The 26,392-nt window shown below is 41.4% G+C and overlaps 2 protein-coding genes across 5 annotated transcripts in view; both read left to right on the top strand.

The window, feature by feature from the left end:
* Positions 1-12,257: 12,257 nt before the first annotated feature.
* Positions 12,258-16,285, top strand: LOC123729333 (RING finger protein 228-like; the record flags this gene model as incomplete). Its single annotated transcript, XM_082966113.1, has 1 exon — positions 12,258-16,285. A coding segment is annotated over one exon (762 nt), but the record flags the coding sequence as incomplete, so codon positions are not given.
* A 7,228-nt stretch (positions 16,286-23,513) lies between these two features.
* The window catches only part of LOC106581315 (paired box protein Pax-3), a 35,875-nt gene continuing 32,996 nt past the window's right edge, over positions 23,514-26,392 (top strand). Inside the window, exons 1-4 of one of the 4 annotated variants that reach the window (XM_014163288.3) lie at positions 23,514-24,025; positions 24,802-25,037; positions 25,288-25,345; positions 25,852-25,995. In XM_014163288.3, coding sequence (XP_014018763.1) covers positions 23,941-24,025; positions 24,802-25,037; positions 25,288-25,345; positions 25,852-25,995 — 523 coding nt within the window. In that variant the 5' untranslated portion in view covers positions 23,514-23,940. Of the gene's footprint in view, positions 24,026-24,801; positions 25,038-25,287; positions 25,418-25,851; positions 25,996-26,392 lie in introns of all 4 variants that reach the window. The other 3 variants (XM_014163289.3, XM_014163286.3, XM_014163287.3) reach the window with 3 other exon arrangements.

Consider the following 26,392-nt stretch of genomic DNA (forward strand, 5'->3'; position numbering starts at 1 on the left):
CTGCAGTGGAAGGGGTCCAGGTTCCAGTGTAAGCAAGGCGGGAAGGTGACGTAGAAGACCTCGTGACCCAGCCCAGCTGACACCAGGAACAGGAAGTATAGCAGCTGACTCCTCTTCTCATACTGCAGCCTAGCAGACAGCAGTGGGGGGTACAGAGTTAGGACCTCGCATATTCGAAGCGGAGTAGTCTCTAGGCCAGGGATCATCAACTAGATTGAGCCGCAAGCCAATTTTTTCTTGAGCGGATGGTCAGGGGTCCGGAACATAATAAGACTGCAAATCGACCGCAAGAAGCCTAAACAGATATAATATTTGACTAAAACAATCATTTCAAACCTTGTGTCTTGACTGTGGTCATTCAAAATCCCATGGCACTTATTGTAAGAGTAGGGGTATTCACCCCGGCGTCATGGCTAAATTCCCAACCTGGCCACATTCCATCCCTGTCACCTAATCATCCCCTTCTTTCCTAATTGGCATATATACTCCTCACCTCTCCACCTGATAGCTGATGTGTGGTGAGCGTTCTGGCACAAAAATGGTCGCCGTGCATTACCCAGGTGGATGCTACACACTGATGGTGGATGAGGTGAGTTTCTCCCTTACTATGTAAAGCGCTTGAGTTCCTCGGTAGAAAAACGCTATATAAATCCAATTAATTATTATTATTATTTCTATACGATCACATATCTCTATATTATGTGTGGGGATACTTGGGAACAAATTTCCAAAATTAAAATCACTTGGAGCTGATTTCCTGGTGTTTTTACAGTATTTTATGTCCAAGAATTAAATATTGGAATTGTTGATTTTTTTTGCTCAGGAAACCCCCCGAGGGCCAAATTCGGCCTGCTGGCTGCCAGTTGGAAAACCCTGCTCTACACAGACAGGTTGCCTCCCACAATATAAGATCTGGGATATCTGATACTAGAAGAGGAGGGAAACCTTACTGATTACAGTAAACTTTTTGCCACTCATTCACAGTGTAAAAGCACAGTAGCCTACAGCATAATAACAAAAAGGAGGCTCATTGCAGGTCATTGTCATTCCTATAATTTTTACTCTTCTGTAACCATATCCTGACCAAGAGAACTACTTGTAGCCTCAAATGAACATTTAGTGAGATCAACTACAGTATTTGTATATGGCCTTTTCTACTCGTGTAGAAAATAATAGACCATGGAGTATTGTTATCAATTCCAGCCTTTGGACAGCTTTGTCAGTTGCAAAGTCTTTATCTCATGAGTTACATGGATAGCCTATGAAACGCAATGAATGGCTGTTTACTTCTGATTTTAATTTAGAAAAAATATTTTGTCTTTTGGAAAATAATTTGACCAAACTGCCATTTCCGGTAGTCACCATCAGGACCTCCAATGTGTGATGGTGGGAAAACAGAAACAGAACCACGTGCGGCAGATCCAGTTGTGACAAGTGTTGTAAAGTACTTAAGTAAAAACACTTTAAAGTACTACTTCAGTATTTTTGGGGGGCGACTATACTTTACTATTTATATTTTTGATAACATTTACTCCAGTACATTCCTAAAGAAAGTTTCCCATACAGTTTCCCTGACACCCAAAAGTACTCGTTACATTTTGAATGCTTAGCAGGACAGGAAAATGGTCTAATTCACGCACTTAAAAGAGAAAATCCCTGGTCATCCCTACTGCATCTGATCTGGCAGACTCACTAAACACAAATGCTTTGTTTGTAAATGATGTCTGAGTGTTGGAGTGTGCCCCTGGCTATCTGTAAAAAAAAAAAATTAAAAAAAAGAATTGTGCGGTCTGGTTGGCTTAATATAAGGAATTTTAAATGATTCATACTTTTAGCTTTACTTTTGATACTTAAATATATTTAAAACCAAATACTTTTTTACTTTTACTCAAGTAGAATTTTACTGGGTGACTTTCACTTGAGTCATTTTCTATTAACTATCTTTACTTTTACTCAAGTATGAAAATTGGGTACTTTTCCCACAACTGGTTGTGACATGATCCTCATCTGCGCCAGCCAAAAGACCATCAACAGTCCTCATCAGGCTGGAACGGCTGTTGATACTGAATGTCTGTTGTATCTAAGTTTAAAGTAGCCTAAACTAAACAATAGGCTAACTGCTCAAGTCAGGTCATAGGCTATGTAATGTTCCATTTGAATACCCTAACAAACACGGATGTTAGATTGTTTGTTTAGGCTAGTCATTATGTTTTCATCTGATTGTCAAACAAATCACTTTACAGGCCGCGCATGAGTTTCAAGTTTGGGGAAGCTTACAATTTATCCTTCCATTTCTACAAATCTGCATGCCACTTAGGATTTTCATGGAACAGTTTCATTTAAATAATAACATTTTCTTTTCTCAAAATTATTGTGACTTGTTAATCATACAAATCTGAATTAATCTAAAAGTTAAAATTCAACAACTGCGAAAGCACACTGTGATTCATTGGCAGCTAAAGAAATGAGTGCATGCATGAAACTCAGCGATGGCCTGCCTATAGGCCAATGCAGCAGTAAGCCTATCATTTCCATTGTCGACTAAGTAAAAATAGATAAGGCCGACAAATAAAAACTGTAGAAAATATCCTGATGAAAATGACGGATCTTTCAATCACATTCATCTCTCTACTCCAACTTTCTGCCTCCCTTTCTTTCTGTCTTGACATTAACTATTGCTAGTGAAGTGCAACATTGTATCAAATCAATCAATGATTTGGTACAGCCTGAAGCTGTCACTCTAGCACACTTGCAACATTGTATCAAATTGCCTATTCGGGCCCTCAGTTTCCCCATCCCAGTGAGCTCGGGACAGACAGTAACCAAATGATGGGGATTAATGGTACATTTACTACTGGTGAAATACAGTACCAGTCAAAGGTTTTGACACACCTACTCATTCAAGGAGTTTTCTTTATTTGTACTATTTTCTACATTGTATAATAAAAATGAAGACATCAAAACTATGAAATAACACATATGGAACCAAAAAGTGTTAAACAAATCCAAATTGATTTTATATATTTGAGATTCTTCAAAGTAGCCACCCTTTGCCTTGATGACAGCTTTGCATACTCTTGGCATTCTCTCAACCAGCTTCATGATGTAGTCAACTGGAATGCATCTCAATTAACAGGTGTGCCTTGTTAAAAGTAAATTTTTGGAATTTCTTTCCTTCTTAATGCGTGTGAGCCAATCAGTTGTGTTGTGACAAGGTAAGGGGTGAAATACAGAAGATAGCACTATTTTGTAAAATACCAAGTCCATATTATGCCAAGAACAGCTCAAATAAACAAAGAGAAATGACAGTCCATCATTACTTTAAGACATGAAGGTCAGTCAATCCAGAAAATTTCAGGAACTTTGAAACTTTCTTCAAGCGCTATGCTGAAACTGGCTCTCATGAGGACATCCACAGAAAAGGAAGACCCAGAGTTACCTCTGCTGCAGAGGATAAGTTCAGTAGTTACCAGCCTCAGAAATCGGCAATTAACTGTACCTCAGATTGCAGCCCAAATAAATGCTTCACAGATTTCAAGTAACAGATACATCTCAACATCAACTGTTCAGAGGAGACTGTGTGAATCAGGCCTTAATGGTTGAATTTCTGCAGAGAAACCACTACTAAAGGACACCAATAATAAGAAGAAACTTGCTTGGACCACGAAACATGAGCAATGGAGATTGGACAGGTGGAAATTTGTCCTTTGGTATGATGAGTCCAAATTTGAGATTTTTGTATCCAACCGCTGTGTCTTTGTGAGACACAGAGTAGGTGAACGGATGATCTCTGCATGTGTGGTTCCCACCGTGAAACATGGAGGAAGAGGTGTGATGGTGCTTTGCTAGTGACACTATCAGGGATTTATTTACATTTTAGTCATTTAGCAGACACTCTTATCCAGAGCAACTTACAGTAGTGAATGCATACATGTCATACATTTTTTTCTCCGTACTGGTCCCCTGTGGGAATCGAACCCACAACCCTGGCGTTGCAAACACCATGCTCTACCAACTGAGCCACATGGGATTTAGAATTCAAGGCACACTGGATTCCACACAATTCTGCAGCAATACGCCATCCCATCTTGTTTGCGCTTAGTGTGACTACCATTTGTTTTTCAACAGGACAATGACATAAAACACTCCTCCAGGGTGTGTAAGGGCTATTTGACCAAGGAGAGTGATAGAGTGCTGCATCAGATGACTTGGCCTCCACAATCATCTGACCTCAACCCAGTTAAGATGGTTTGGAATGAGTTGGACCGCAGAGTGAAGGAACAGCAGCCAACAAGTGCACAGCATATGTGGGAACTCCTTCAAGACTGTTGGAAAAGCATTCCTGATTAAGCTGGTTGAGAGAATGCCAAGAGTGTGCAAAGCTGTCATCAAGGCAAATGGTGGCTACTTTGAAGAATCTCAAATATAAAATATATTTTGATTTGTTTAACACTTTGGTTACAACATGATTCCATATGTGTTATTTCATAGTTTTGATGTCTTCACTATTTTTCTACAATGTAGAAAATAGTACAAATAAAGAAAAACCCTTGAATGAGTAGGTGTGTCCAATCTTTTGACTGATACTGTAAGTAAATGAGGAATTTATAACTAAATAAACAATCCAAGTGCAAACAATTCATGCACAAGAATTGGTGGTAGACAGGTGAGGCATTCTGGAGAGTTGAGAACATTCTGGAGAGACACACCTGTATCTTCGCCACAAATGTCGAGACAAGTAGAAGGGGATTCTACTTGTCTCGACATTTTAAATTATACTCGAGGCACATTATCTTCACATATATTTTTTTATGCTTTTCACTGACAGCCGCAACTTGATAATCAGACAGGCCTACTGCCACGCGCACTGCCCAAATTGCGGGCTTCCCAAATAGGAATAGCCTATGCATTTTTGATTTATAACAATCCACAGCTATTTTTTTTTAAAGAAGCTGATGATCCTCTGTAGCTAAGTCATGCTCTCTGGTGAAGTATTTGGAATGATTTAATGTATTTCTCTATAGACAGGTGTAAATATATAATGTTGTATTTCAATTTACTTTAAACCTATTGGACACGCTTATTAAAAAAGTAGGCTACCTTTGCACGTTCGGCCAAAATATTTCCAGCATCTGAACAGTACACTGTGCACCTGCCAACTTTCCTTCAATTCCCATGGCTGAAATTATCTCACGGAGAAAGCATCCAAGAGAGTGTAACAGCACCCCTCTGTCTTACATGATGTAGCCCCAGCCAGGTCACCCGTGATACAAGTCAGTATTTGACATCCATCCATGTCTGAGGAGGTCAGGAGATGATGTGGAAACCGGCCACTAGGGGCAACAGTGAGCCATGTTACCTTCAAGTAGGTTTCAGGCAGATGGGCGTAAGCATCTGCCAAAGGTTGCATGTCCAATGTTTTTGAAATTTTGGTGTAAAGCCTATCCCAAACCTTAACCCTTCGGAGTTAATGCTTAACCTTAAGATTTCGGAGATAATGCCTTAACTTACCCTTAAACACTTTGGAACAAGTTCGAAATTTGAGAAACACGTCTAATTCTGTCGTAGTCCATGTATCTGATGTGGTTTGGCCGAAAAGAGTATGACATGCCATACTGTTTTTGATCAGACAGCATCAGATACATGGGCTACACATACTGAGACAGAAGGGCGATGTTTCACTCGCTCGGATGCTTTATCTGAGATTGATGCGTCTTTCTGTCGGTGAACATCTCAGCCAAATAAATGATCAATATTTAAATATTTGATTTGGTTTGGGAAAGGAGGGCTGCCCAGGCACCCTAATGCCTGGGAAGGTAGCCTATTAAAATGCAAGTCGTTTTATAACATTTTTGACATGCGTTTTTCTGGATTTTTTTGTTGTTATTCTGTCTCTCACTGTTTAAATAAACCTACCATTAAAACTATAGACTGATCATTTCTTTGTCAGTGGGCAAATGTACAAAATCAGCTGGGGATCAAATACTTTTTTCCCTCACTGTATGTAATGTCCCATTTGAATACATAATTTGCCGTACATTGATGACTTTATGCCAATCCACTTTTTTCCCAGTTGATTCAACGTCATCACATTGACTGTTTTGGTTGAAATTACTTGGAAACAACGTTGATTCAACCAGTTTTAACCCAGTGGGAGCTTACTTTCTTCTGTTTCTCCAACTCAATAACTCATTCAAATCTCATAGAAAAGTTTACACTTACAACAACATTGTATTGAGTTTCCTTGTGTTTGTAATTTGAGTTGCCGTCCTGTTCATTGATAATAGCGTGTCCATTACTGCAACGCAGTTGAGCAAGTGTCAAGTGTGTCCGCGTCCCAGAGCAGGGTCTCCCGCAGAGGGTGCGCCCAGTTTCCGTTCTGATTGGCGGCGTCGATGGGGAACAGACCCCATGCCCTCTGGAACTTGGCCACAAGCTCCGGACCAGATATTTAAGCAGTTTGTTTGTACCTGCCAGTCTATTCTCATACAGTAGCCTATGAGGTGTATGAGAATAGACTGGCAGGTACAGACTCTGACAGAGTATGTTACCAGCCCTGAGCATCCTACAGAGGTGTGCTCTCTGGGCATGCAGGTGCGGTTTGACAGGTGTGTGTGGGATAAGTCAGGAGCACGGAGCTGTCAAAGCCAGATGTATTCATGTATTTATTTACCCCTTTTCTCCCCAATTTCGTGGTATCCAATTGGGAGTTAGTCTTGTCTCATTGCCGCAACTCCCGTACAGACTCGGAAAAGGCGAAGGTCAAGAGCCGTGCGTCCTCCGAAACACAACCTAACCAAGACGTACTGCTTCTTGACACAATGCCCACTTAACCCGGAAGCCAGCCGCACCAATGTGTCAGAGGAAACACCGTACACCTGGCAACTGTGTCAGCATGCACTACACCCGGCCCGCCACACGAGTCGCTAGTGCTCGATGGGACGAGGACATCCATGCTGGCCAAACCCTCCCTTAACCCGGACGACGCTGGGCCAGTGGTGCGCCGCCCCATGGGTCTCCTGGTCGCGGCCGGCTGCGGACTTGAACCCAGAATCTCTAGTGGCACAACTAGCAGTGCGACGCAATGCCTTAGACCACTGCGCCACTCACCCAGACGTATTCACCGACCTTTAGACTAGGTGATACGATCAGCCACTCTTTTTAAAACCCTTGTTACAACCTGGCTCAAGATTGTAACAAACAATGGGAAACCACACACTGAGTAAAGGAATAACAACATGAATTAATTCCATAAATAAAGTAAACACTCAACAATAATCAGATGAGGCATGAAGGTCAGTAAATTAGGTCTCAACTGCCAAAGACACAACAAAACAACTAAAGGTATGCATGGAGAGAGGAATCTCTTGCTGAACGGGGAAACAGTGCTTTATGCAACAGCAGAGCTTTCACAGGTGTGCCCAATCAGCACTGACGACCCTCCCAGCTGTGCCCACCTCTCCTACTCCGCCCACCAATCTCCTGCAGGAAGTAAGCACAGCAAAACCCAGTAGACAGAGTAGGGAGGGGCCATCACACCCTTATATTTACTTTTTAAAAGATTGGTAATGTATTCTAATAGTTTATGCTAATCGGCCTATAACTTTGAGATGACAATGTAGTGTATGTTTATATGCAGCGGAGTATATGCATCTTAATTTGTTTTAGTTTTTAATTATTTTTTTTAACATATAGCCTAATGAGGCCAAATGGATTTAAGGCTATGCTACATGCCTTTATTCAATAACTGATATTAAACATGAAGACTTAATGGGTCTAATAAAATATGTACAGTTGAAGTCGGAAGTTTACATACACTTAGGTTGGAGTCATTAAAACTCATTTTTCAACCACTCCCCAAATTTCTTGTTAACAAACTATAGTTTTGGTAGGTCGGTTAGGACATCTACTTTGTGCATGACACAAGCAATTTTTACAACAATTGTTTACAGACAAATTATTTCACTTATAATTCACTGTATCACAATTCCAGTGGGTCAGAAGTTTACATACACTAAGTTGACTGTGCCTTTAAACAGCTTGGAAAATTCCAGAAAATGATGTCATGGCTTTAGAAGCTTCTGATAGGCTAATTGACATCATTTGAGTCAGTTGGAGGTGTACCTGTGGATGTATTTCATGGCCTACTGTCAAACTCAGTGCCTCTTTGCTTGACATCATGGGAAAATCCAAAGAAATCAGCCAAGACCTCAGAAAAAGAATTGTAGACCTCCACAAGTCTGGTTTATCCATGGAAGCAATTACCAAATGCCTGAAGGTACCACGTTCATCTGTACAAATAATAGTACGTAAATATAAACCCCCTGGGTGTCACAACTTCCGCCGAAGTCGGTTCCTCTCCTTGTTCGGGTGGCGTTCGGCGGTCAACGTCACCGGCTTTCTAGCCACCGCCGATCCACTTTTCATTTTCCATTTGTTCTGTCTTTGTCTTATCACACCTGGCTTCACTCAACCAATTACTTGTTTATTATTATCTCTGTTCCCCATGTTGTATTTGTGAGTGATTGTTTATTGTTACGTGGATATTTGTCAGGCGCTGCACTTTTGTTTTAGACCGTGATTTTGGCACTAGTATGTGTTAGTTGCTGTCATATGTTAACCGGTATTAAAGTGTGCCTGTTTATTATACTCCGCTCTCCTGCACTTGACTTCGCCTCCCATATACACGTCTTACAATGGGACCACGTAGCTGTCATACCGCTCAGGAAGGAGACGTGTTCGGTCTCCTAAAGATGAACGTACTTTGGTGCGAGAAGTGCAAATCAATCCCAGAACAACAGCAAAGGACCTTGTGAAGATGCTGGAGGAAACAGGCACAAAAATATCTATATCCACAGTAAAACGAGTCCTATATCAACATAACCTGAAAGGCCGCTCAGCAAGGAAGAAGCCACTGCTCCAAAACCACCGTAAAAAAGCCAGACTACAGTTTGCAACTGCACATGGGGACAAAGATCGTACTTTTTGGAGAAATGTCGTCTGGTCTGATGAAACAAAAATATAACTGTTTGGCCATAATGACCATCGTTATGTTTGGAGGAAAAAGGGGGAGGCTTACAACCCGAAGAACACTATCCCAACCGTGAAGCACAGGGGTGGCAGCATCATGTTGTGTGGGTGCTTTGCTGCAGGAGGGACTGGGGCACTTATCAAAATAGATGGCATCATGAGGAGGAAAATTATGTGGATATATTGAAGAAACAACTCAAGACATCAGTCAGGAAGTAAAAGCTTGGTCGCAAATAGGTCTTCCAAACAGACAATGACCCCAAGCATGCTTCCAAAGTTGTGGCAAAATGGCTTAAGGACAACAAAGTCAAGGTATTGGAGTGGCAATCACAAAGCCCTGACCTCAATCCTATAGAACATTTGTGGGCAGAACTGAAAAAGCGTGTGTGAGCAAGTAGGCCTACAAACCTGACTCAGTTACACCAGCTCTGTCAGGAGAAATGGGCCACAATTCACCCAGCTTATTGTGGGACGCTTGTGGAAGGCTACCTGAAACGTTTGACCCAAGTTAAACAATTTAAAAGCAATGCTACCAAATACTAATTGAGTGTATGTAAACTTCTGACCCACTGGGAATGTGATTAAATAAATAAAAGCTGAAATAAATCATTCTCTCTACTATTATTCTGACATTTCACATTCTTAAAATAAAGTGGTGATCCTAACTGACCTAAAACAGGGAATTTTACTAGGATTAAATGTCAGGAATTGTGAAAAACTGAGTTTAAATGTATTTGGCTGGTGTATGTAAACTTCCGACTTCAACTGTATCGACTTTAGATGTACAGAATAATAAGACAAATTGGCTTAGTCTGCAATATTCCCAAAACTGGATATGCTGCAAGGTGCAAATTGCCTATGTCCATTTAGGTTATAGGCCAACTGAATATTATAATATCCTTTTGAGACCCGAAAAAAAAGTATTGGATTAGTTATTTTTACATAACATAAGTGTTTGGGGTGAGAAGAAAAAACATGTTACCAAGAAACAAAAATACATATTGTTTTTTCTATTTTATTTTAAGTGCAAAATTGTCCTCTTTAGTGTTCATTAGGACATAAATATGAAGAAAATCAGTTTCTATAACCCAGAGTCGCAACATCGCGAGACTTCAGGGAACGCTTGTGAAACCGACCAAACACACTTGGCCAGGGTTTGAGAATCAATGAGAGAAGCAAACAATTCTTCCTTAGTTGTTCATTTTCTCAAACTTTAATGGCACAACCTAGATTCGAGCCAATGTTTTAAGTAGTTTAACTTCAACGTCGTTAAAGTGACAAACTGACACGTTTTCATTTTCAACCTTTGATTTGACGGCTTGAACATGCGCAGTTGGCGCGAGACGACCGAACTGATGATGGCTGCCTTTCAAACTCATGAAAGACCTTTGTCCACTTACCCTCGCTTTATGCCCTTGGGGGAATCTCCGCGGCAATATTTGTTTTTGGTCCAAATGATTAGCCAAGCAATGGCAGTTTGCAACGTAAGCCCCTCAGCCCTCGTTTTTAATGGAGTTTGCAAGTGTACAATTATGTTCACTTCAGGGCCCCGTGATTCAATTGGCGATGATTGTACATCTGCTAAGAAAAGTCCGCCAAAACTTCAACGTCAATATTGAGTCAACATACAAGTGTAAATAAAAACGAATCTAAATAAATGAGAAATTGTGCTACTAATGCACAAACATTTCTCGTAAAAGTAATGATGTTTTTGTTTGGTTAGCTTTTGGAAATTGTAGAAATAAAGAATTTTCCTTCAGAAGTAGCTAGGCAGGCTAGCGTTAGTTAGGTAATTAATTTGCTAGCTATCATACAGTAAGCGTATATTAATAATTATATTGTTAAGTAAGTAGACATGCAATCATAATTGACGGTGGTGCATATAAAGCACCCACAAGCTACCGGTGTATGCCGGTGGATGGAAACACAATTGTCGCGGGACGAACGAGTGATAATTTTCCGGGCAAGGACGGTCCATTTAAAATGAATTACTTCCTCCCTCGACCCTTGTCCTGCAGGTGTAAACAGACGTCATGACACGTCATCAGAAGTGTCCACTTAATTTGAGGGCTGAGGGGAGATGGTTTGGAATGCATTCGAATTGTTTCTACGCAAGAGCTTTGCTAGCCAACGTTGTCACGACATTGCCTATAAGTGTGATCAGCTTATCTTCACACTGTACTGCCTTTGATTACAGTCAATGGGTAGCCTACAGTAGGTGAGAAACGTAGTTGCGGCATCCGGGTGTCCACTACAGAGGATATTTCTTGATAAGCTCATATTTAATGTGAAAATGTTTTACACAGTCCTGACAACACACTTAACTATTCCTGAGATATTTACTTAGGCCTACTAGAAACAGTTTGAATATAAAACTCATAAAAATTAGCATTAATAATTAGGCTACACACTTATTTTCAAATGTCCATAAAATGTGCTAACTTTGATGAAAGACATTTTTGTTTAGAACCAGGAAGATAAAGTTGTCACGGTCACACACCCACACCTGATATCACTGAAAAGCAGAATTGAATACAGTGTCTTGTATGGCCTTAGAGATACGGACCAAGAACTGATGTACACTAGAGAAGACAACAATTAATTGCTGGGTCTCAGGAGGATATAAAACAAAACAGTATGAACACAGTTCATGTTACAGGGGGACCAATATGAAACGTTGACTTTTTGACAGAGTCTATCGTGTAATCTCATTAGATGTTTTGATTTAATTATGGCACATTTCTGTCTGGCATGATGGCAACGGACCTTGTTATCTCTACATCTCCTCTAAGTATGACTCCCAGAGAGGACTGAAAACGGTGACTATTGGCCTCTCCTTTCAACCCAGGCGGTTTCCACCAACCGATAGGAAAGATAACCGTGAACTGTGTGTCAATAGCCACCTCACTGTCTCCTCTCAATGCGGGCTGAGCACAGATCACTCCGGCGGATTAACCAACCCTCGCATCGAAAAGTCGTCACGAGCATTACATCACCGATTCCACACCCGAAGCGTAAAATGAGACTCTCTGAACACTTGATGATGAGGGGATACAACTGGATTTTCATGTTCTGACGTCGTGGGGATTATACAAATATATCAACAATTTAAACGTCGACTATACAATTCATCAGAGAGATGATGGCGTTTTTATGAACGGGGGATAGACGAACACCGTCATCAGCATCTCTGCCTGTAGGCTCCTTTGTGTTCGTAGAGAATGTGATCGGCGAAAGATGACATGGCAGAGGTAGATTCAGCATCCAGTGGAGCAGAACACCCGAGCGGGCTGGACACAGCATTCCCGTACGAGGAGTATGAATGCAAAATATGTTACAATTATTTCGACCTTGACCGTCGCGCGCCCAAGATTTTAGAATGCTTGCACACATTTTGCGAGGAGTGCCTGAACACTCTCCATCTCCGCGAGGAGCGTCCATGGCGCATCAGCTGCCCTATATGTCGCCACAGGACACCCGTACCGGACTATCGGATACAAAACCTACCCAATAATACCAAGGTAACGGAGGATTTCCCCTTGTACATTGACTCTGACCCTCTGCCTCAGGATGCTTTGCCCCTCTACCCTCCCCGGTTGCACCCCGCACTCGTCGCCCTCAGGCGCGAGGAGGCATCGGGGGCGTCCACGAGCCAAGCTACCCCCTCCACTACCTTGTCCACGGCCACTACCCTCTCCCAGGACTCGGTGCGCTATGGAAGCTGTCAGAGCTGCAAGCGGGTTGCCCTGACAACGGGCTGTGTGTGCGTGATCTTCTCCTTTCTGTCCATGCTGGTTCTGCTCTTCATGGGCCTGATCTTCGTGCACAGTCACAGCAGCCCGCCCTCGCCCGCGGGACCCATCTGCCTGTCGGTGGCCAGCATCCTAGCCATGTTCTCGGTGGTCGTCACGTGGCTGATCTGCTGGTTAAAATATAGACCCGATCACGAAACAGGCCGCTCATCTGGAACGAATAGGCGGAACGCCTGATGATGAAGATGATCATGATGATAATGTGATGTGTGTGATTTATGTATATTCTGCTGTATACTAGCATAATGTCCCTCCCTTCCTTTACTTTTTTAGAAATATACATTGTCCAGAATGGCCTTTTAACAGTAGGATATAGCAAACACCATATAAAGGCCTTCACCTGCTCATTGAGCAGTAAGCCTACAGTAGCCTACCATTTGATAAATTCATACATGCACTTGTATGCCTACCTATGGTAGGCTCATATGATGATGGGTAACCTTGCCTGAGACCTAGATTAACTGCCTGTTGTTCCCAGACTAGACTGGTTGAATGCACAGAGTTGAGGACCAGGGTTTGATACCAGTTTCCTGAAAAGTATACACTACCCACTATGCCTCTCACTGTATCAAAACCTGTCCTCCCTCCCTTGCATCTCAAAGATGCACCTCTCTATGTTATTGTATGGTGGGCTATACACTTCCACATTCATAGATTTGAGATTTTGTATCACGGCTATAACAGGGCCACTGTTATTTGAGAAGTCACTAATATACACTACATGATCCAAAAAAATTGACACCTGCCCGTCGAACATCTCATTCCAAAATCATGGGCATTAATATGGAGTTGGTCCCCCCTTTACTGCTTTAACAGCCGCCATTCTTCTGGGAAGGCTTTCCACTAGATGTTGGATCATTGCTGCAGGGACTTGCTTCCATTCAGCCACAAGAGCATTACTGAGGTTGGAACTGATGTTGGGCGATTAGGCCTAGCTCTCAGTCGGCGTTCCAATTCATCCCAAAGGTGTTCGATGGGGTTGAGGTCGGGGCTCTGTGCAGGCCAGTCAAGTTTTTCCACACCAATCTCAACAAACCATTTCTCTATGGACCTCACTTTGTGCACAGGGGCATTGTCATGCTGAAACTGGCCTTCCACAAACTGTTGCCACAACATTGGAAACACAGAATCGTGAAGAATGTCATTGTATGCTGTAGCGTTAAGATTTCCCTTCACTGGAACTAAGGGGCCTAGCCCAAACCATTATTCCTCCTCCACCAAACTTTACAGTTGGCACTATGCATTGGGGCAGGTAGCATTCTCCTGGCATCCGCCAAACCCAGATTCGTCTGTCAGATTGCCAGATTTTGAAGCGTGATTCATCACTCCAGGGAACGTGTTTCCACTGCTCCAGAGTTCAATGGTGGCAGGTTTTACACCACTCCAGCCAACGCTTGGCATTGCTCATGGTGATCTTAGGCTTGTGTGCGGCTGCTCGGCCATGGAAACCCATTTCATGAAGCTCCCGACGAACAGTTATTGTGCTGACTTTGCTTCCAGAGGCAGTTTGGAACTCGGTTGTGAGTGTTGCAACCAAGGACAGACGATTTTTACATGCTAGGCGCTTCAGCACTCTCCGGTCCCATTCTGTGAGCTTGTGTGTCCTACCACTTCACGGATGAGCTGTTGTTGTTTCTAGATGTTTCTACGTCACAATAACAGCACTTACAGTTGACCGGGGCAGCTCTAGCAGGGTAGAAATTTGACTAACTGACTTGTTGGAAGGGTGGCATCCTATGACGGTGCCACGTTAAAAGTCACTGAGCTCTTCAGTAAGGCCATTCTGCTGCCAATGTTTGTCTATGGAGATTGCATGGCTGTGTGCTTGATTTTATACACCTGTCAGCAACGGGTGTGGTTGAAATAGCCGAATCCACTAATTTGTCCACATACTTTTGTATACATAGTGTATGTAATTGAGAAGTCACTAACGTAAGATATGTCAATAGTACAGTATCTGCTATACAGAGATTTGACGGTGATGTGAAGATAGGGAGAGGTGTCATTACTGGTATTTAAATTGACATGGTGTTTAGGTTACCAAGAGTAGGTCTAGAGAACAGGTACCTGCTCAATTCCTATTTCAAAAGTGCACTGGTTGTAGGCCTACTGTACACTTGTGTACATTTCTCTGGCCTTTCTGCTGCCTGTGTCATCGGATCATTATCATCTGCCTGTCAACTGATCATCACCACCGGTTTGACAGACAGGGAAGGTGAAAGGTTCCTTCCCACCATATTGCTTTCAGTCTTGTTATCAATCACTTCAGATCATTGATGAGCTTCTTGAAGAAGGGAGGAGGCATTTCCTCAGTTTTCTAATGAGGCGTTGAAATTCGTAACATATTGCACAAATTGGATTTGAAACATATCACATGAATTGCAAAATGTGTATGATATCATTCAAATTGCAAAATTCATAACATATCACACAAAATGGATAAGGTGGTACACAGTTGGATGATGTAGTAGGCTACACAAAAAACGGGGAACCATTTTGGCTAGTGAGCACCACCTTAAAAACTACTGGCTGAAAATATAGAAAAGCTCTGGACTGCATCTTTAATTGCCATGTGCTTGACAGGCTTCCAAAGCAAACGGATTCCTCTAGTCTGTTGCCTGTATGGTCGGTGATCATCAGGGGGCATATTGAGAGAGTTGCCATGAGGATGGCACAGTTTTTGCAATGCCTATGGAACTGAGAGACTAAAATGAGATGGATTGGATTTGTCAATATTAGTCAGTAAGCCAGGGGTATTGAAATCAGGGCCTTGGAAGTCTACCGTGCTGCACTGGTTCCGCTATAACCAGGGACTGACTGATTCAGACCAGCACATCATGATGAGTGGACTCTGTCCAATCAATGATATAAATCAATCACTTAACTACCATAGAAGGATAAATAATCCCAACAGTACTATTTAAAACCACAAGGCTTAGATTTATACAGCCCTGAAGCTATTTCATTTTGTATTTACTTTATACTGTATGTGCTCTGTGTGGAACAGACTCTGTTGTCTCCTGCCTCTTGGGTCCTCTTCTTACAGAAACGTCTTTTAGGATTCACATAAAAATATGCACATTTGAGTAGGCTGGGATATACAGAGTTATATATAAGCACTTACTGCCCTAAAACATTTACTTTAACATTGCCTCACAATCAAATATGATTATGGACCTGGCCTCTAAAGATGGCCATGCCTGCTTCAATCAACCTGTCACTACGCTGTCGCTCCCCTGTCAGTATAACCATTAGAAGAAGCACTTTCACCCTCTTATTTGACACAAGTAATAATATAGATATATATATATATATATACTGTATTTTGTCTATTGTATTCATTAATGATGAATAAAAAGGTGATGTTTTTGAGTTTGTTCATTGTTGTTAAGGTACTAAAATGTATTTGCACAGATAAATGTTACGTATGTGCTGTTTAACACAGTTCAGTAATAAAGAAAACATTACAATGTTTATGTGCAATGATTATTTCTCTTAAAACTTCGAAATGAGATATATTGATGATGGGCATGTCAGTAGACAATACTTAAAGGGATACTTTAGGATTTTTAAAAATGGTATCCACATGTTCATCTCTCTGGGGAAGTAGATAAAAGGCCTCATTGCCAAAATCCCCAACTATCCCTTAAGAACTGCCAGTTAATTGTTGACGTTTGAATTATCATGGATGCAACAAGCCATAGAATAGTCCTTGGCAGAAGACAGCAGTAACTCACTGTCCCACAGACGCCTAGTCTTGGAAATCCCAGACCTAGGGCAACAGCACGCTGGAACATTGGTTACATTGTCGGAGGCAACCCGTCTGTCTGGACTACGACACCCTCTAGTGATAGATACAACAGACTACTAGACTAGAAAAAAGGGTTCCAAAAGGCTTTTTCAGATGGACTCATAGGAGAACCCTTTTTGCTTCCATTTAGAACCATATTGGGTTCCAGTCATTGGTTTCATGTAGAACCCTCTTTGGAAATTATTCTACATGGAACCCAAAAGGGTTCTTCAAAGGATTCTCCTATGGGGACAGCCAAATAAATCTTGAAGGTTATAGATGGCACCTTTTTTTTAAGAGTGTAGAGCATTTGCTGTAACAAAATGCATACGGTCATTTTGACACTACTGTTTTTGACACTACTGTTTTCTTGAGTTTAATTGTCTGCAGAGTAAATGAACACAAAAAGAATCCTCTCTTCACCCCTCTCTGGGCCCAGGTGTATACTCTAAGGCCATCTGTATGTGAACAATGCATAAGGACTTCAATCAATCAAATGTATTTATAGAGCCCTTTTTACATCAGCCGACTTGCCATATCTGTGTTCCTGTTGAAACAGAAACTTCCTTTGCAGTTGGAAAAAGGTCATGATTAGGGTTATCAGGGTCAACCCCCTCTCTGCCCAGGGTGAGAAGAATATAGCTGCAGGTTCACGGTCATTACACATTATGTCATATCTTCCACCAACAGGCAACCCATATGGCTTGAAACAACCTTGGTTTGAGTAACCTTCTACTCTGCTTCCAGTATACTTCCCTAATGCAGAGTAAACTGTGGCTTGGGTTGGATGGCAGGTAGACAGATGAGAGAGGCCTTTCCACATTAGCAAGTCAGGTATTGGGTTGCTTTGGTTCTGAGGCTGAGCCCAGCCCCGGCCATGCAACATCCATGCACCATTCTATGACCCCATGTCCCCCCAAGAAGAGAGAGAGAGAGGGCGGGTTTGGGTGCACTGCTGGGAGACTCACCTTAGGGCAGGCCTCGTGGGCCGAGGAGCCATGGTGAGCTCTGGCTGGGGGAAGGGAGGAAGGGATAGGTTCACCTGGAGGGCACCTCTACCACCACCTCCTGGTTAACGAGAGAGAGACCTGGAGGATCAGGGGAAGAGAGGGAGTTAGCTGAGCTTTATCCATTCATTCTCCCCTTCCCTTGTTTTCCTTCCATCATTCTTATTTTTCCCATCATTTTCTCAGGGCAATTGAATTGTCTAGGCCTTTATGCAAGGGTGAAAATCTGATAGTATATGAGGCCCTGATCCAGAAGTTTGACAGTCCTGTGTTACAGGATGTGATGATAACATCTCAAAAGTTGTGTCATTGCTAAAGCCCCCCCTCTCTTACCAACCAACTATTCATTCATGGCTCACATTTTTCTGTTTGATTAAACATCATTTGCTTTCCCATATCTCCACTTGGCAGGGCAAACCTGTTTTCACTCATTTAATCCTTCTAACATGATCCTTGTGCGTTCAATGGTTGAACACAGAACCATAAATAGCTATCAATATAGCATTTGGTTGAACATAATTACAACGACATCCCCAAATTCCAACACTTAGCATCATTGCAAACCAATTATGTGATAACTCATAATATGGTGTTACTTTATATTTAATTTAAACATTTATATCATGATAAACACTAAAACATTTAGAGACATCGTTAGGCATATTTTTATAGAACTTTGTTTTATAACCATCTCGGAGGTTAGTCTTCTAGTTAGTCTACATGCATTATCTTAATTCGATTATTGATCTATAGCATTCATTAAAAAAAATATTGGACAAATAAGTGTTTATAGATTTGAATCTAACTCTGTAACTAATTTACAAATAATTTACTTCTCATCAAGCGAAATTTCTGACTTTGAATTTCGTCCCGGTAATGGATTAGACACGGAGATTGTGTGTTGCTTTCAAGAAGGCGGAGGTATGCATCATCGCTCTCTGTTTTCCTTCGTTCCATTCGTTTTTTTAGGGTACAATATCCAGTTTCAATAAGTACAATGACCCCTGAAATCGCCACGTTAGTAAATTTAAGATGAATGTTTTTCCTGAATATCCAAGAGGGATGACACTATTAGGTGTAAAGTAAAAAATATTGTCATATCACTAAAAGGTGAGTGTCTGGGGTTTTGGTAATATGACGTTTGATGTTCTTAAACTAAAATATTTAGATTTAGGAAAAATGTCATAATAAAATAACTTGCCACAAATCACCTTTATGCAGCCCGTCAAAGCCGTCCATAAACGACATCATCATCAATGTGATAATTATATTCTTTACAAGTATGTTCTTACCAGAAACGTCACATAGGCATGTGGCAATATACATTTTCATCCCATCGAATTGTTCTGTAAAAATGGTAGATTAAATAGATAGGCTTTTTAGGGAAATATAAAAGTAGAACAACAATGACTATAAATATTTTTTCCAACAGTATTTCACAATTTCCTGTGTTCAAATATGCTATTTAAATATCAAGGGAATTGACCAAACTAATATTAATTTTTTGAATTGGTTTCCTCCTAATGGTTCAATAAATGAGAATAATCTGCTCCTAAGCATGTGAAAGGACCCTCGTTTTCCCTACGCATTTTCTCTACCGCGCAACTATTGTCCACGCGCGTTCTAACAGAAAGACAACATTTAAGTTGTCTTTTCAAAGGTAGAAAATAGGCTAATGTTAATTGAGTAAATCTAAAGCCAGTGGGATACATATTTTCTGCGTAAATAAGAGAAGTCTGATAGTGCTTACGTTCGATCTCTCCGCAGTGCTCTCTATTCTCCTAGGTGACCTCACGGGGTTGGAGAGGTGGAGGTAAAGACAAAAGACTTGGAACATCAGGTGCGTCTGATCCTTCCAACTAGTTGTTGTTGTCTTCGGGTGCGTCATGTGGAGTGTGAATTCGTTCAAATACCATTACAATGGCATATATTTCAGAATAACATTTTGTCATTAGAAAAAACGAAACAATCCTCAAAAGAGGGAGTAGCATGGAGAGGGAGTAGCATGTCTTCAACATCAATTTGGTCAAACCTATTATGTAGTTGCTATTAGCAAGGCTACTGGCGCAAGCAGCAATCATAGGCCTGTCTGTGTTATTGGTATTATGTAATGTAGGTTCCACGGAGGCACTAATAAAAGTCAATTTAGCCTGTACATGTGCAATATGCCCTCAGGTCCCGCGTCAAAGGTTCAGCTGTTGCCACGATGGCGAGCTAATACGGTTATAGTGCACCTCCGCACCTGGATGGGTAACGACCTCTGTGCTTCTGCATGACATATGCGCCCCACGCGCAAGCACCATTTTATGGAGAGAATAATATGTAAAATGGGGTGAAAATGCGTGGTATTTGGGACGACACACAAAGAAAATGAAACGCTTACAAAACAATAGATTATAGGCCTACATTATTAACCAAATCGATGAAGAGAGTATTTACAGTATATACATTGAACAAAAATATAAACACAACATGTAAAGTGTTTCATGAGCTGAAATATAAAAATCCCAGAAATGTTCCATATGCACAAAAAGCTTATTTCTCTCAAACTTTATGCACAAATTAGTTTACATCCCTGTTAGTGAGCATTCCTCCGTTGCCAAGATAATCCATCCACCTGACAGGTGTGGCATATCAAGAAGCTGATTAAACAGCATGGTCATTACACAGGTGCACCTTGTGCTGGGACAATAAAGGCCACTTTAAAATGTGCAGTTTTGTCACAACACAATGCCACAGAAGTTTTGAGGGAGTGTGCAGTTGGCATGCTGATTGCAGGAATGTCCACCAGAGCTGTTGCCAGAGAATTCCCTGTTCATTTCTCTACCATAAGCTGCCTCCAACGTTGTTTTAGAGAATTTGGCAGTACATCCAACCGGCCTCACAACCGCAGACCACGTGTAACCATGCCAGCCCAAGACCTCCGGGTCCAGCTTCTTCACCTGTAGGATTGTATGGGGGGGGGGGGGCTGCTGATGAGTATTTCTGTCTGTAATAGAGCCCTTTTGTGGGGAAAAACTCCTTCTGATTGGCTGGGACTGGCTCCCCAGGCCCACTCATGGCTGCGCCCCTGCCAAGTCATGTAAAATCCATAGATTAGGACCAAATGACTTTATTTCAATTGACTGATTTCCTGATATGAACTGTAACTCAGTAAAATCTTTTAAATTGTTCCATGTTGCATTTCTATTTTTGTTCGGTATATATACAAAAGTATGTGGACACCCCTTCAAATGAGTGGATTCAGCTATTTCAGCCACACCCATAGCTGACAGGTGTATAAAATGTAGCAATCTCCATAGTCAAACATTGGCAGTAGAATGGTCTTGCTGAAGAGCTCAGTGACTTTCAACGTGGCATTGTCATAGGATGCCACCTTTCCGACAAGTCAGTTTGTCAAATTTCTACCCTGCTAGAACCTCCCCGGGCAACTGTAAGTGCTATTATTGTGAAGTGGAAACGTCTAGGAGCAACAACGGCTAAGCCCAAAAGTGGTAAACCACACAAGCTCACAGAATGGGACCGGCGGGTGCTGAAGCGCTTAATGCATAAAAATTGCCTGTTCTTGGCTGCAACACTCATTACCGAGTTCAAAACTGCCTCTGGAAGCAAAGTCAGCACAAAAACTTTTTGTTGGAAGCATCATGAAATAGGTTACCATGGACGAGGTTTCCACACATCCCTAAATTCACCATGCGCAATGCCAAGCGTCGGCTGGAGTGGTGTAAAGCTCGCCACCATTGGACTCTGGAGCTGTTGAAATGCGTTCTACTGCTCCAGAGTGATGATTCACTCTTCACCATCTGGCATCCGACGGATGAATCTGGGTTTGGTGGATGCCAGGACAACGCTACCTGCCTGAATGCATAGTGTCAACTGTAAAGTTTGTTGGTGGAGGAATAATGGTCTGGGGCTGTTTTTCATGGTTTTGGGCTAGGCTGCTTAGTTCCAGTGAAGGGAAATCTTAACGCTACAGCATACAATGACAATCTAGACAATTCTGTGTTTCCAACTTTGTGGCATCAGTTTGGGGAAGGCCCTTTCCTGTTTCAGCATGAGATCGGTGTGGAAGAACTTGACTGGCCTGCACAGAGCCCTGACCTCAACCCCATCAAACACCTTTGGGATGAATTGGAACGCCGACTGTGAGCTAGGCCTAATCGCCTAACATCAAGCGACAATAAATGCTCTTGTGGCTAAATGGAGCAATGTTCCAACATCTAGTGGAAAGACTTCCCAAAAGAGTGTAAGCTGTTATAGCAGCAAAGGGGGACCAACTCCATATTAATGCCCATGATTTTGGAATGAGATGTTCGACGAGCAGGTGTCCTCATACTTATGGTCATGTAGTGTATGTTGGGTTTAAAATGGTATGTGTATGTTACTTATTGAATTTGAAAATATCAGCCAAAAATAAAACAAGGCCATGGGATTAATGTATGACTAAAAAATGACAGTTTACTACAAAATCATCCAAATACCTTTACCATTCAAAATTGATTGGATCATTACTCTATATACTATTGGGACTAAATAAATTAAATCTAAAAGCAAACATGCAGCTAACCAAGTAAACATTTGCTCCTTTAGATGGACAGTGGAGGGAAGTGGGGTTTTGTCTGAATTCAAAGGTGGGGAATGAACCTCTGCTCCTTTGATTGATAAGGAAGCTCTAAAGAGCATGGCTGCTTTCACTTCTTCTACTGATGCCCTGCACTGCAGCTAAACATTCAAAAGAAGACAGGCTATGTGCACACTGCCCACAAAATGAGGTGAAAACTGAGCTGCACTTCCTAACCTCCTGCCAAATGTATGACCATATTAGAGACACCTATTTCCCTCAGATTGCACAGACCCACAAAGAATTTGAAAACAAATCCAATTTTAATAAACTCCCATATCTATTGGGTGAAATACCACAGTGGGCCATCACAGCAGCAAGAGTTGTGACCTGTTACCACAAGAAAAGGGCAAACCAGTGAAGAACTCTCTGTATACACCATTGTAAATACACCCCATATTTATGTTTATTTATTTTCCCTTTTGTACTTTAACTATTTGTACATCATTATAACGCTGTACATAGACATAATATGACATTTTAAATGTCTCTATTCCCTTGAAGCTCTTGTGATTGTAATGTTTACTGTACATTTTTTACTGTTTATTTAACTTTTGTTTGTTATATTTCACTTGCTTTGGCAATGTAAACATATGTTTTCTATGCCAATAAAGCCCTCTGAATTGAATTGAGGAAGAAAGAGAGAGAGAGAAAGAGAGGGACTGCAATGCCCCTTCCTTGTGAGATTGCCTATAGGGATACTACGTGTCTTTTCAACTTGCAAGGCAACTATAAATACATTTCCAACAACACAATAGTTACGTCTGTCAGCAGAGCAGACGTTCTTTACCGCTCTCCTGGCGTCGTACCCTGCTGGGGCGCGAGTCCCAGTCAGACGGCTCTCCTATTGGTAGTGCGCAATCTAAAAGCGACAATAAATTCCTCTGCACCGCAGTAACTTTTGCAGCATTTGTGTTATCTTCAGGCCATAGAGTGAGAACAAATGGATGCATGGGCTCTACGAAAAAATATCTTAAATTAAACACTGTTGTATGTTGAGTGACTAATCAAAACGGCAACATTAAAAACAACACGCATCTGCATATGTAATCGAACTTATGACCTAAGATGATGTCACATCTGTCAAGGAGATGATTAAAGACGCTTCCTCAGTCCTGTCCCAAGCAACGCCTCTGACAACAACTCCGAGGAAGAAAGTTTCCTGCACCGTCAGCCAATCATTACGCACGCCCAAGAGCCGGTCTCCCTCCTCCAAACCAATCACAGAGCCTGGATCACTGATGGGAAAGAAGTGCAGCACAACTAATAACTGTTCCTCTGGGTTTTGACCATCTTCCCTCACTCTGAACGTGTGTCAACAACAACAGCGACAATAACATCACTTGCATGATTATTGATGACATCGCAGATTCCACACGTATCCAAGTGCCTCTCGACTGGTGAAAGAACGCATAGGCGCACTCTTCAGAAGTCTACCTCAAGTTTTTCCTGGTTTGGTAACTTGGGCTCTTTTCTTCGGGAGGCGGGAGTGTTTTTTTCTCTCCCTGGACTCTGGTTCCTGTCTAGTCCAGTGGCTACCCTATCAAGGCTAACTTTCCACGAATTGGAATACAGGGCATTTTTACTCAGAATTTCTCCCAGTGGTCAAGCTCCGTCGTCGGTAGCTTCCTGTTCTCCTCTCTGGCGGGAGGTTAGTTGAAGGCGTAGGGTTGTGGAGGTATGACTGCGTTGGCAGGGGCAATACCAAGGATGATGCGCCCCATGCTGGCTCAGAACTACCCACACAGTGGCTTCCCACTGGAAGGTAAAATCAAAAGTCGAAACAACTTTTTGAGCACTGCTTGTGGAAATATTTGGGCTTCGATGCGTAATAATTAAGGAGTGATTATTAATATAGGATATTATGTAGCCTACCCCATAACCCCCTCCCCCCTAAACATAAACTTGGTCATATCCAATTGTAAAAACATTTTTTATAAAACTTTGGGATTGACACGCAAAATTGAGAAGTAACACAATTAAAATGTAATGTTCTTTTCATGTTTCATTTTTCAAAGTTATTTTCATTTCGGTTATCAGATGCAAAGTGGATTGAACGATTAACGTCATCTTTATCATCTGTTTTTTTGTTGTCATTATTGACACCTTTTTATATTTGTATATTTGTTTGCAGTGGACTATTAATTAAAGTATTAATTTAATAATCTCTTATGCAGTGGACTATTAATTAAAGTATTAATTTAATCATCTCTGAAATCAAATCATTTGTTTATTTACAGAAGATTTACAGGGTCATATAAGTAGGCTATACACCTCGCTATATTAAATAATAAGATACAGTATCATTACTTCAAGCAACTTTTAAGGACTTTCATTGTTACCAAACCTTTCATTTGAAACGACTTTTATTTTTTATTATAGGCTATTATGTAAAAAAAAAATGTATTTAACATTATTTGTAGTAGCCTTGTGATGTTATTAGTAGCCTATGATGGAAACAATGTTAGTTGTTGTGTTGTAGGCTTATAGTTTATAATCATGAAGCCTTCTGGTGACCATTTTGTGTTTTCTTTTACTCAGTCTCAACCCCGTTAGGCCAAGGCAGAATGAACCAGCTCGGGGGAGTTTTCATAAATGGCAGACCTTTGCCCAACCATATCCGCCATAAGATCGTCGAAATGGCCCACCATGGCATCAGGCCATGCGTAATCTCCCGTCAGCTTCGCGTCTCTCACGGTTGCGTTTCCAAAATCCTCTGCCGGTACCAGGAGACCGGCTCCATCCGACCCGGGGCCATCGGGGGAAGCAAACCCAAGGTGAGGGAGCACGAGCAGTTCTATCGCTGGTGAAAGTGTTGGGTTTTGTATTGTCATGCATTTTATTATTCTCTTAAAACTGTTTTCTCGAGGTATGACATGTTGGGTTAAAATTGAACAAGCTACAGGTTGGGAAAGCATGTAAGAGGCCTGTATTGTGTTGCTGAGTGTAAGTAGACAGTGTAAGTAGATATGAGCTGTTTATTATGCCTTAATGAATTAACGATGATATGATTTGTCGTTTCCTTAGCAGGGGACGACACCTGATGTTGAGAAGAGAATAGAGGAGTACAAGCGAGACAACCCGGGTATGTTTAGCTGGGAGATTCGGGATAAATTACTGATGGATGGGATATGTGACCGGAACACCGTTCCATCAGGTAAAAGGAAACATCTGCAATCTTCACCTGCAGCCATAGATTGTTCATCATCATCATGGTCATCATCATCACCGTCTTATTTATGATAATGGAACTAATGTATTTTCTTTCTCAATAACCCCATTTTACCACAATAATAAACCGTTTACTCTCTGAAAACAAAAACGTTACCAACTGCTGACAATTATGGCTGGGGGAAATAATAACTGTTATAATGTAATTGGCAAATTAATTTCAAGTTAAGATAAAATCATAAAAAATATTGCAAAGTCAATCGATTTTTTTAATGGTGCATCTGTTGATATCAAGTTAGATTTATTTTATGCTTTATCACGGTAGATTAAACGAACAAATAAAAGCAAGTGAGTGCAGATTGTTTAACTTTTCCAGTTTATTATTTATTAATCAGTGCTCTGTAATTTCTTCTAACACAGTGAGCTCTATCAGTCGCATCATGAGGAGTAAATTCGGAGGGAAGGGAGATGACGATGATGATGAAGATGAAATCGAGAAAAAGGAATTAGAAGAACACGAACGGCGGGCCAAACACAGCATCGAGGGCATCTTAGGAGACCGATGTGAGTGCAATCATAAATAAATAATTAATTTTCTCTCTTCTATATTCAACTTGCGTGAGGCAGTTACTTGTTGCGTAAGGCGGAAGGCCCTTCATACACAGAACTAAATACTTCTGTGCACTTTCATGTTCTTTAAAACGGTGAGGAAACCTCTCGTTTATTCAAAACGAAACAAAGATGGACAGAAAAAGGTTTTCATCTTGTTTTGTGTAAGCTTCTTGGTTTTCTGACTCGGTGTTATAGGCTAGGCCTACATTTTCACAATGGGAGTCACCACTCCTGGGTTGCCATTCATTTTGAGACTTTGTGAGATAGATAGGCCTAGTCTGTCCTTAACTCTAAAACAGTTGTTGTTTCCGATTAAGTGAAAGCACAAGGAGAGTGTTTTCCTTTGTCA

This window comes from Salmo salar, chromosome 20, assembly GCF_965601325.2.
Source record: "Salmo salar chromosome 20, fSalSal1, whole genome shotgun sequence".
Taxonomy (NCBI): Eukaryota; Metazoa; Chordata; class Actinopteri; order Salmoniformes; family Salmonidae; genus Salmo; species Salmo salar.